The 12,367-nt window shown below is 39.6% G+C and overlaps 1 protein-coding gene across 1 annotated transcript; it reads right to left on the reverse strand.

The window, feature by feature from the left end:
- Nucleotides 1-2,793: 2,793 nt before the first annotated feature.
- On the reverse strand, nt 2,794-7,155 carry pax1a (paired box 1a; the record flags this gene model as incomplete). The annotated part of the gene is given in 7 exon segments (XM_084568534.1): nt 2,794-3,114; nt 3,632-3,845; nt 4,343-4,473; nt 5,467-6,096; nt 6,777-6,807; nt 6,809-6,989; nt 7,151-7,155. Coding segments are annotated over 7 exon segments (1,296 nt in total). The 3' UTR covers nt 2,794-3,010.
- Nucleotides 7,156-12,367: the final 5,212 nt, after the last annotated feature.

Consider the following 12,367-nt stretch of genomic DNA (forward strand, 5'->3'; position numbering starts at 1 on the left):
GACATGCACCTGAGCAAATCACTTCCTGTTTTCAGGGATCATTTATTTTTTTAGAAGTCTCAGATAAACATGGATAACTCGTCATAGTTCCCGTACGAAACGGGACAATATAAGACGTATTCAGCCTTTACGGATCGCTGCTAGACATTTAATATCATACTTCTTGCATATGAACAACAACTGCAGGTAAGATTATGTTTAAATTTTAGGACAATAAAGTTCAGAAGATGTTTTTTAAAGAACAACAACAGGTTCAAGACGAGTACATCCATTTCTCTGAGTTGTTTTTTTTTTTCAAATTTAAAAGACACTATAGTGGATTTTAATTATATTTTCTTGCTTTTAACCCACACTATAGCCAGGATCAAGAACATATAATCCCACTATCCAGCTGTATATCAACAAAACGGCTGCTTTCAGTCCAATTGATTTTCAGTGAGAGTAGTTATATTAATTTTCTGTGCATTTATTTTGCATTATTTGTGTCTGCAATCCCTTATCCATTATCCACAGTCTTATAGCAAAAGAAATGCATCAGCATACACTGGAAAAGATCAGTTATTCTCTATTTTACCATGGAATATTGAGATTATCATAACGGTGTAAGCATTGATCCTCCGTTTCCACTCAAAGCTGCTAAGGATTAATGCTGCTCCAGTCCTTCCAGGAAACACTGTGCCACTGATTATTTTAATATCATTCAGTCCACTGAAAGTGTTTTAAAACTTTGCAGCTGATTTGACTGATCAGTTTTTATCACTGTTTGGAGAAACAGATACAATCAATGATCTCTGTGTAGTTCTTGAGCTCCATGAGCAGTCAACTGCTCAAAACAAGACTATATATTTTTTATTTTTTTTATTTTTGAGGACTTACTGTTCCTAGAAATAGATGAGAACTAACTTTACATTATACAACAATTAAATCTGTATTATAAAGAGATTTTTTTTCAGTCTTTGTGCATTAACACTGAATATGCTGTTAAAAAAAAATGAATAATAATAAATAAAAAATCTCATTGCTCGACAAAACTAAACTAAAGCTGGCTCTGTCGCCAAACCAAGCGTGTGTCACACAGTCCCCCTGACCTCACCGTCCCGCATCTGCAGGAGTGATGCAGTTCGTTTGCAAGGTTAAAAAAAAAAAAAAAAATAGTCAAATTCAAGTTGTAAGAGCTGCCCTCTTATTAGTTTTTCTTCCATTATTACATGCGTCATGGTCATTTTGGTTCGCAGAAAGGATCGAGACGAAACGTTAAATGTGACTTTTGGTACACTTTTATGACAAATTATTAGATTTTATTTTCTGGGATGCCAGTACAATTAGTTTTGTAAGTTATGCACTCACAAAAACATTCAGTCTTTAACACGACGTATTTTTTTTTTTTTTTTTTTTTTTTTTTTTTACAGAGCAGAGGTCTGAACCAAAACATCATGTCATAAAAATCTATGCCAACATCATCTGTTATGGGGTCTTTAGGGGACTCGACGCTTTCAAAAATAGACCTAATATGAAATACATTTTTTTTTTCAAATATCTTTAAATTTCTGAATGACATAACAAACTAAATGTGAAGTAAAAAGAGCCGTGCAAAGGTCCCCTTGTCCAGCACAAACCTATAAAATATGTTTATCAGACCAATAAGCCAACATAGAGGTGAAATCAGACATGACAGACATATCAAATGGCACGCAGTTGAGAGTGTTTTAACAGGAAAGCTGTGAGAAGTCTCTTTGTCAGAGCTGGTAGTGCGCAAACAGGCCACAGGAATAAACAGTTTACAGAAAGAGAGGGAGAGAGGGAGACAGAGAGGGCAGAGCTTATAGGCCTGTATGGGAAAATTCTCGTAATTTCTATGCGGGATAACACATCCCCGAGGCTGCATGTGGGTGGATTGGGCCGTCAGCTGCTCTCCTGTACACACCGTTCATTAACGTGTGTGTGATCGGCCCCCTCAGATTTTCATCATGGCGGGTATCAATTACAACTCAGATAGCATCAACGGAGGCGCCCAGCCCGCGGAGAGCTCTTTGGAAGTGTAGGGAGGTTATGCGTGAGTAAACAAAATTACATTTCCCAGTAAATAGTAATCATTACCGTCATTATGACATGATTCCAAAAAAAGAGCATGTTTTCATCCGAGGCAGTTCTTTTTTTTTTTTTTTTTTCCTCCCCAGTGATCTAAATAAGTTCGAGGTCATTAAAGGCATCACGGTCGAACTTATTTTCAGAACAGAAAATATATTTTTTTTTTTTCTGTCGCCTCCACATGGGAGACACGGCTGGATTTGTTGGTGACATGCAAAAGTCATTTTTTAGAGTTGCACCGTTGCTTCTTTCCAGGTTATCAATGCAAAAGAAACCAGGCTGTCTAGCTTTTGCATGAAACTAAACGAAAAACCGTTTGAGCGAAAAGAAAACTTTTCGATTTCCTACGTTTACCTGTCCTTAAACGTCTCACGGATCTGGTGAAATAATATAAGCTGCAACAAGATTTGGCATTTGGAAAAAAAAGCCTTTATTATTGTTTTTTTTTTTCTTTAATATTTACAATGAAATTATAAAAATATATAATTAAAGCTTTGGCGAATATTTTACATTTAGACAATTTATATCTTTTTTGTTCACATCGTTGAGTCACTGTGGAATCGAGATCATGGCCACAAATTAAAGATGCATATATGGCGGATTAAAATAATGAAACATCAACTTGGATTTACAAAATGTAAAAAAAAAAAAAAAAAAAAAAAAAGGTTTTCTCCTGCAGTCTCCGTTAGAGGATATGCAGTATATGAACAGGTCTATCAACCAGTGAGGAGGAGACGCCGATACATCCATGCAAGCTTACATTCATGTGGCCATAAAGGCCGATAAAGCTAGAAGGCGGGTGAACAGGCCTGTGTTGGATTGTCAGCTACAAACAAGCCGTTAGTGATCACACTTACTGTTGGGAGATGTTGAAATGAGTTCAGTTAAATGGGTCTGGTAATTAAGTTGTCTTAAGTCCCGGTTAGGATGATGAGGTAGGGAGACTGAGTCCGTGCACACTGTTCAAGTCTTCATGTTGCTGCTGCTGCTGCTGCTTGCTCAATGGACTGGGCGGTTTTCTGTCTCCTGTAAAAGCGAAAAGGAATTAGAAACGATGCTGCGTGCAACTTCACATTAAATAATTGGTTTACTCCCGGGGACCTTATGTGGGTCATTTCACCCGCAAGTTGGAGCAGATTGGACAAACAAATGTTCATAAATACAGAATCATTAAAGGTTTCCATTCAATTTCACGTGATTACAAAAAATAAAAATAATAATAATTATTAAAAAAAAAAGGTCTCGGACCGCTTGGCAGGCCAGACGTTGGCCAAGTCTGCAAGGTCAATATTTGGTAATAGACACATAATTAGACTTTATCAGGGTTTTGGTAAATGTTTACATTCGTCGTGGTTACTGCTTGTTGAGAAAGTGTGCGTGAGAAGAGGAAGAGGAGGGGAGGGACAGAAACAGTGTGGCCTTGTGCGGGTATAAGTTTAACAGATATAGTAAATGCAATAAAAATAATAATAATAATAATAATAATATGAAGTATCTGCATCCAGTTCAGGGTGTAAGTTTGGTCATCTGTGTTGTTCTGTACCTTCTCGGTTCTGATGCTTAAACGCCATCGGTGAGTGGATCTCCCCTGCATGCATGCTCATCCCGCTGCCTGGGTGGGACAGGGCCGGGCTCTGCGTCTGCCAGTGGTGGTGGCCCGGGGCCACGTAGCCGCCTGCAGGCCCACTGTACACCCCGTACTGGTTGGTTGGAGAGTAAGCGCACGCCGAGACATAACCGGACAGCGTCGAGGAGGGCTGTAGGCCAACAGATAAGACGTGTAGAAAAATGAGCACCAACCCACTGGAAACTTACGGGACTTATAATTGCATGTGACAGTGGCGTGCGGCCTGCAGCAGCGGTTCTTGAACACGGTGTTTGGTGTTCGAGTGGTTTAGGGGAGCAGGGAAGGAGAATGAGGAATACACGAGTATCACTATAATTTAATCTGCCATAAATACAGCGAGCCAAATTAGAGCATGTGTACACAGCTATGGTCTCAGTCATCCTCGTCCAAAACACAGAAGACGCGTTTAATGAATAAAACAGAGTCGGAATCATGAAAACTCTGTGGCCTCACATGACTGTTTGATGATCCCCTTTCACAGCTCTGCCACAGCCATTTGAAGCAAAACATTTTCTATAAACTCTGCCCATTCTGGTGATAAACCTTTAGACGTTTTCCAGTGGATAAAAACGTAGATACATAGATGCACATATGTCTTAATGTTATATATATATTTATTTTTTTTACCTGAGCGTATTTTATGTCGGCGTCGATGGCTGACTTGTCGATCCCGTTGACCGTGTGAGCCGCTGGGAAAGCTGCTCTGTTGACGCTCCACTCCTCCATTTTTGGTGGATATCCCTCCGTCCCAGCAATTGCTGATTTAGAAAGAGTAACTTCATGTCAGAGATGTGAAAAAAGTGCAAAAAAAGAAAAAGAAAAAAAGAAAAAAGAAAAAAATATATAGAAAAAGAAAAAAAGCGCAGTCCCTTGAGCTTCATAATGAAACTGAAAGCCATGCATAACAGTTTTGCGTATCTTGGCTATAAAATATATTTTATTTTCCAAATCCCACACTTTTCTAAAGTACTTTTTAAACTCAAAGATACTCAAACAAATGTATTAATTTATATCAAATTTATTTGATTTATTTAAGTGCCTAGCCATGTGTTATACGGTTGTGTATTCTGGATGTTGATTTTAACTTCATCTTGTAAATTAAACCAGCATCGAACTATAAAGCTGCAGCTTTATATAAATATTCCTATCTCATTTGCAAATTTATATGAATACTTTTATTGGCCTTAAAATATCTAGTTAAGATCTATATTTTAGTTTCACGTGTTTGCGTAAAAGAAGCAATGATCTGAATAAAAGTGTGTTTGCTGTTTTTTCAATTAGGAAACGCATTTGAAAATGAGCCTAGTCGACTTGAATTATATAAAAAAAAATATGTTGGACCTCATTGCACAAAAATGCAATGTGCCAGTGAGACATAGCAGTTGATGAAAACACTGACTAGGAGACAAGGAAAGCAAAGAAACAAAAAAGCTTGCAATGGCTACTTGGAGGATTAGTTTGGATATAGCAGGTGGGCAAGGTGTTTGCAAATGCACCATCCCATGAAAAGGCCCATTGAGAGTGGCCTTATACTGGCGCAATGGTGAAGTGGAGGCCTGTACAACTTTTAATGGACACATTGTCCTGTCTGATGCCAAGAACAGGTTGTGCTCAGCAATTAATCATGCAGAAAACAGTAATAACAGCCAGCTACCCTGCTTTATTAAGTCCTTATTGGAGAAGAGGCAGAGCTGAAGTTTTACACAAGTACCACTGAGGCACAGATTCTAAAATGGTCGTGTTTTCCTCACCTGTGGGATCCATGAAGGCCCGTATTCCGAGGATGTTACTGACGGTGTGCGCAGAAGGCCAGGCCCTGGATATGCTCACATGTCCAGCTGTCACAGGTACTCCAGAGGGGTTGCCCATTTTAGTGCCAGTGGGCGACATGGTGTTGGGGTAGGAATAGGGGTATAGGTGGTTGTAGGGGAGCCCGGCCTGCGCGGAGGATTGCTTACTGCTTTCATACTGGTTAGGCTGGGAGAGATTTCCAATCTTGTTGCGTAAAATCCTGCTGATCGAGCTAACAGACGGGACATTGTACTTGTCACAAACCCCGTCTGCCAAAAGCCTGTCCCGGATCTCCCAGGCAAAGATCCCGGGGTCGTTTTGTTTGTATTCCCTGATATTTTTCACCACGTTGGGCGTCGTGACGCGAGGCTTGCTTCCACCGATGGCACCGGGCAAGATGGAGCCAGTCTCGTTGTACCTCGCTAGAATCTTGCTCACGCAGCCGTGGGAGACTCGGAGTTGCCGGCTAATATCACAGGGTCTGATCCCGAGCTGGGCCAGCTCCACTATTCTTAGCCGAATGGCGTTGGGCAGGGGTCGTCCATTGACGAACACTCCGCCTAGCTGGTTCACCTCTCCATACGTTTGCTCTGAAAGAAAGGCACACAGGATATATATTTTCACTCTTTGAGATGATTACACATGTGTCTGGCAAAAGTCAATGAAAATATTGTGTGTTCAATGTGATGCATTTACTCTAACACAAAATATATTTTTATAAAATAATATTTATCAAATATTAAGAGGCAAGGACATTTTAAAATACCCCTCCTGCCTTAGTTTGATACAGTCCAGCTACTGTACTATTACACCATAAAGTGGTATTTTTAAGATGTACATGTCATCCTATAAAGGTCTGTAACTTCTTTCTGGAAACCTCTACGTTAAAACTTTACAAACGCGTGTAAACAGTCTGGCTTTACCCTCCAACACCTCTGCGCACACAACACAAACAACATTAAAATGGCGAGTTTGAAGATTAGACACAGAGAGCCCTTCAAAAAAAGGACGTTTCGCCATAATTGGTGGTGTGGTTCTATTTAAGATTTAAAGCTTTAAACAGACAGAGACTCTTGCTCAATAACACTGGAAAAATCCACCACCAAATAAACTTGACAAGCTGTCGCCAAAGCCATTCTTCATTTTAACATTATCTGAACTGGGAAGGAAGGAGAAAAATGCTTATTTTCGTCTTTACGCAGGCGTGGTGAGGCTGGATACGCTTCCATAAACTCCCAGCCACTGAAGCATGCAGAAAGTAAGGGCTTACCCATTTGCCTATACGTTTCGAGATGCTGGCAAGTATATAGGTGCCCCCGCAAATGGCTGAATGCGTCCGAGCGAAGTCAGAGAAGGAAGGGGAACCGGAGGAATGAGCCCCAGAAGAGAGAAAATAGACCTCTCAGAATCTCCTCCGACTTGCAGCGTGCCCCCTTCTTTTTTGGACGCAAGTGACTGCAAGGTACAATGGCACCAAAGTGTTCTTCATCCGATAAATGCAAATTGGAGTTATCCCGGGGAGCGTGGAGTCTGCTGGAATTAATTTGACGCGTCCTCCACGTCAATCTTCGCTGTTATACGCCGAGCCCATGCTCTGGTTTCATTGGTCGCCCTGTGCTGGAAACGCTGTCAGCCAATACAAACCCCATCCGGTTGGAGCCGCACAGCCTCCTAGAATATTACGCATAGGGGGAAGTGGCAGAGAGGGAAGCGTTCCATCCAACATGCAGCCCTTTGGTAAGGACTTATTCATCATGGGACCTTTAGTCATTGGGACGAATGTTAAGGATAAGCCTTCCCGGACTTGATTCCAACGTTTTCAGCCATAAATATAAAGTCCAGTCGCTTTTTAAAGTTTAAATAAATATTGATGGGTTATTTTTATTTTTTATTTTTAGAATCAAACCACAGTGAAATGCATCATCAATCGATTATTTTAAGAAAGAAAGCTATTCAACCGGTACATGTCTTAATCACATTTATTGGATTCGAAAAAATATGTGGGCCCATGTGTCCATACAAATAGCGTGGTGTAATTAAAATAATGCATGATTTAATGTTTTAAATTGTCCGTCTAGTCCATTAAATGACATCAGTGCAACTGGAACGTGTCAGTGACATGTTAGCGAGTTAATACACCTGCAATCAATATTTGCATGCATTTCATTTGTGTTTTTTTTAAAAAAAAATATAAAATACCTTCCATTACTCACAATTACTATAAAAATATTTGTTTCTGATATGTATTGACCATATTACTGAGGAGTTGGACAAGCTGAAGGCGTGATCCTGTAGAATCGTGTCATTTGACCGTCAGACCAAAAGGAAACTTTGACACCACCAGTCTTTTTATAAGCCACTGTTAGGGCATCAAACATGGGAAGGGCCTCATGTAATCGATACCTCTGTAGATCGCGGAGCTCCCAGACTATGGGATATCGACTGGATTCCAGAGACATGCATTATCACAGCGTGTTTTCGGAGTTTCCTGTGCAAGTTTAGAAGGTATCGTTTATAAGCTCACAAAATGTTTCTTGTAAAAACTTAACAGTCGACCCAACGGTAACAAGGTGCAGCGTCCCTATCTCCCCCCCCCCCACACACACACACCCCTACCCCCCACCCCCACGCTCACCCACCCCTCTCCTCTCCTCTATGTCTCCTGGCCACTTCTCCATCCAGATCTGGGAGCAGGACACATGGAAAGCATCAGTTTGAGACAGAGGAGCAGAGTGCGTCTTCTGGAGAAGACCGTCCTGCAGCTAGATATTAGTGATGGATGCATTTTATTTATTGATTTATTTATTTTTATCGTGGACGTTCAGTTTGTCTGGATTTATGACTTTATGTTTACAGGTGACCTTTGTTTTTGCATGTTGCAGGGCTGTGATATACAGGACACACTGGAGGAAACATCATCTGTTAAACTGCTGAGTATGAATTATATTTATGAATAATAATAATAATAATAATAATAGTAATAATAATAATAATAATAGCAATAATAATAATAATGTTTTTTTTGAATAATAATGATAATTAATAAATCCTCGTCAGTCTCATTCTGTCTCTGTTAATCTCTCTTCCACTCTCTCTTTGTCTTCTCTCCATCGCTTGTCTAGCAGGACTCCCCTCATCTGGAGAACATAGGAACTGCATGACTTTGTCAGCTCGCTGTCTCACCCTTTTCTGCATGTTGCGGTGGAAACATGCGCATATCAAAATAAGGTGCGCCATTTAACACCATAGCATATATATATTTTTTTTCCTTGACGACTCAGCTTTTTTGTTTGTCTGTTTTGTTTTGTTTTTAACTCCAAGTTGACTTTTTTAGCGCATTTTTATGTGTTATACTTTTACTACTCTAAAACGTTGTGTTCTCTTAAAATAACTTTGAAGTGTTAATGTAGGATATGAACTGCGCAGGTCTCCTGACACAACAGCAAATGATCATTGTGGTTTTCGACCTGCCATGGTCTTTAATATGCTGGAATATGACGATGCTGCACATTACATGCAACAGTGCACGCACTTTATGCTTCTGGAACAGTATTTGTGTATTTGTTTTATACTACTTAGAGTAGTAATTATTTAGTTGTTAGTGTGTTTTTTTTAAACAAAAAATAAAAAAAATCTCTGCAAGCCTGACAGCTAAATAATAAAAAAAATATTAAGTCATTGACCATATGTCTAAAAAAATCAAGAGGATTTAATTTGTTACTTTAGATGGGTTATACTGGGGGGGATGTGCAGCAGCGATTTTCTGGTTAATCCAAGCTAGATGAGATTTAGAAAAACACATAGCTAGATGTAGGCCTACATAATGTTACATGACATATCCTAAAGTTGTCACGTAAAAGTCGGTCGTCTGCTTGTAGTCTCATTGGAATTATATAGCACTCTGCTAAGTGATTCTCTCCACCCATAAGGACTTAAAAATGAAATAAATAAATAAAAATAATAAATAAATAAAACGGCCTAAAAGCTGAAGAAAATCTAAGGTAAATATGAGTAAACACTGCAGCCGTTGGTAAGCAGGCGCGTTTTTTGCGCACGTATCAGGTGTACGGCCTGGCAACCGTCTGATTTGTCAAGTGTGACAAAACAAAAGCAATCTCGAACGGCTCCCCTCCGTTTCCAGGCATCAGTGTGTAATCATACAATAACTGCCCACATAAACACGGCAGCATAAACACAAACACCAAATGCACATTCCACAGTGTTTGATCTGTAATCGATTAATGCCTGCATCTTCCCACACTAAGCCATTACTGTGCAGTATTTCTCCTTAGTTTATTTTTCTGGAGTTGCAAGGAGACGCTGCAACCACATTTTTCCAGACTTATCCGGGGTGTCAAGAAGCGCTATGAAATTAAAAGAATCTTGCTCCAAGAATTAATATAAAGCCCTAAAATGGCGGCAAGTGGGAGGATAATATCAGGATGTCAGTGACATTGAAATTATTAGGCACATTTTCCACAGTTGCCTATGACTGCATCCATGTTTATGGCTGTTACTGTGTGGGATGAGTGAAGGTTATATTTAAGCATTTTAAGCATTATTGTTGCAGTTGAATATTAGAAGAATTTGTTTCCTACTTTTAAAAAAACAAGAATAATTTCAACAATATTAACGAGACTGTTCTCCCAAAAGGGGGTTAATTCACAGTAACAGATGATATGATTGATATTTGTGTCATAATGTAATCGTTTTTAACGATGTTTCAAATTCTGTACCCGTATTAAATAATGCTGAATTAAGTAATTAGTTAGTAGTTATTCTCTATCACGTCCATTAAAGAATAATTTCGTTTAAAGCCGCGTTTCGTTGCAACAGGCAAGACTCTGTCACACTATATATTCTCAAATAGCCTCAATCGATAGATAATTTCCCTTTTATTTATTTTTAAATATTTACCCGGTAGCGACCACTAGACAATTAAACAGACACACGTCTCCAGAGTTTTAGATTTCCTCCCCACTCGCTTTCACATCAGGCGCAGCTAAACTCCTCCAGCAGACACCTGACACCCGCAAGGTGCAACGACCCCAGTCGGTAAATATTGGTGTTGGTTTTAAGTGTCATCAAAGGATTCACTTCCTCGAGTGTGCTTTGTCTTTAAAGTCTTAAGGAGAATTTAAAGGGCTATTTTTCATTGTCTCGAAGGGCCCGAGAATGTGAGCGCTGGAGGCGATCGTTCCAGTGAGCTCTCAGGTGCAGCTGATGCTTCGCCGTGGACTGCTTTGCAAATGTCAGAAGAGCTGAAATCCGCACGCGTTTTCGTATTCGTGCGCACAGGCACACCCGTCTAACGCAGCCGAGGCCCACTGGCTCCCTGGCATGAGAGAAATCCACAAACATATTTAGTAGATGTGATGAATGGAGTTTCCATTCTTACTGTGCGCAGCACTCTGCTCATCAGCTTCTCATCTCTCACCAGGGTAAACACCAGATACACATGACTTTCACATTTCAACAAAAGCAGGGCTTTTTTTTTTTTTGACATGGTCTCAATTTTCTTTCCACAACTGAATGAACCATAGTGTTTTATTGAAGAGCCTTTTTTTGTGTGTGTGTCTACGGTTTTGATTTAGTGTTTGTGAGTTTAGTGATCTCAGAGCTCAATATGGAAATTATTAGACAGGGTCCAGCTTGCCTGCATTTTAGCACACCAGGACCAATAAGAGATTTTAAGTTTAAAAAACAAAGTGCCTTGGAGAAACTCTCATGTTCTTGATACGTCCATGAGATCCTAAACAGGGCCCACAAAAAAACAAAAAAAACAAAAACAAACTAAAACTATTGCATTTGCTACTGTGGCTGCTCATTTCTCTCAGCACCATGTGCCATTAAATTTAACAACTGGATATTTGCACCTATTTGAAAATATCACATTTTGTGATGTTGAACACATAAAATATTGTTAAACCTTAAGTTTCACAGTTTCAGTCTAAAACCAGCCCTTGTTTCTAATTATTATGAAGGAGAGGGAAAATCAATGTTTAATCTGTTAAAAGCCAACCAAGCCCAACCTGTAAAGAAGCACACAGATTCCTTGGTAAACTTGCCCCACTCTCCTTTAAAAGAAAAAAAAAAAAAAAGAAGAAAAAGAAAAAAGGTTTGTCCGTTCCTATCTGATCTAGAGGTGGTGATGTGTAGTTTCTTTGTGCTCCTGCTGGTGAGGTTCTGCTAAAAGGAGACTTGGAAGGCAGCAAGTACAGTTCTTTTATAGCCACAAGACCCACTCTGAGCTGCAGAACACGCCTAATGAGGGCGCACAGCGGTGCCATGTGAGACATGCCAGCTTTTACCAGGCTGGATAATTGCTTGTGACCTTCACTAAACACGTCTCATGTGTCTTCATGCCCTGAACATACTTCTAATTGTTACATTAAGGGGACCGTCTGAGGATTATGCATGTACTTTGACAGTTTGTGGAGAGAAGAAGAAGTAAAGGCAAATAAGTAAGCCTTACTTCCAGTATACTGTAGAATTAAGTGTCAGGCGTTTGTCTGCTTAGCTGGGAGACTCTACTTGCAATTTTCACATCCCAATAAAAGGAATCAAAATGTTTTAATTAGTGCAACTTAACCAGCCATTTTATGCTACTATCTTATTACACACATGTGCCATGATGTCCTTAGGAAACCAAGACAACTATGTTGCATGTTGTGGACAAATTTGCTTTTCATTTAAAATGGAAACATAAAGGAGTTTTTCCTTCTCTGCTGGGATTTAAAAAAAAAAAAAAAAAAAGTAAAACATTTGCCAGCACAGAATGTGAACAGACTTGAGCGCTAGCATACATGGACTCATCTCTGATGTGGTGTTATGGTCATATTATACACACAGACATACACT

This window comes from Chelon labrosus, assembly GCF_963514085.1.
Source record: "Chelon labrosus genome assembly, chromosome: 20".
Classification (NCBI taxonomy): Eukaryota; Metazoa; Chordata; class Actinopteri; order Mugiliformes; family Mugilidae; genus Chelon; species Chelon labrosus.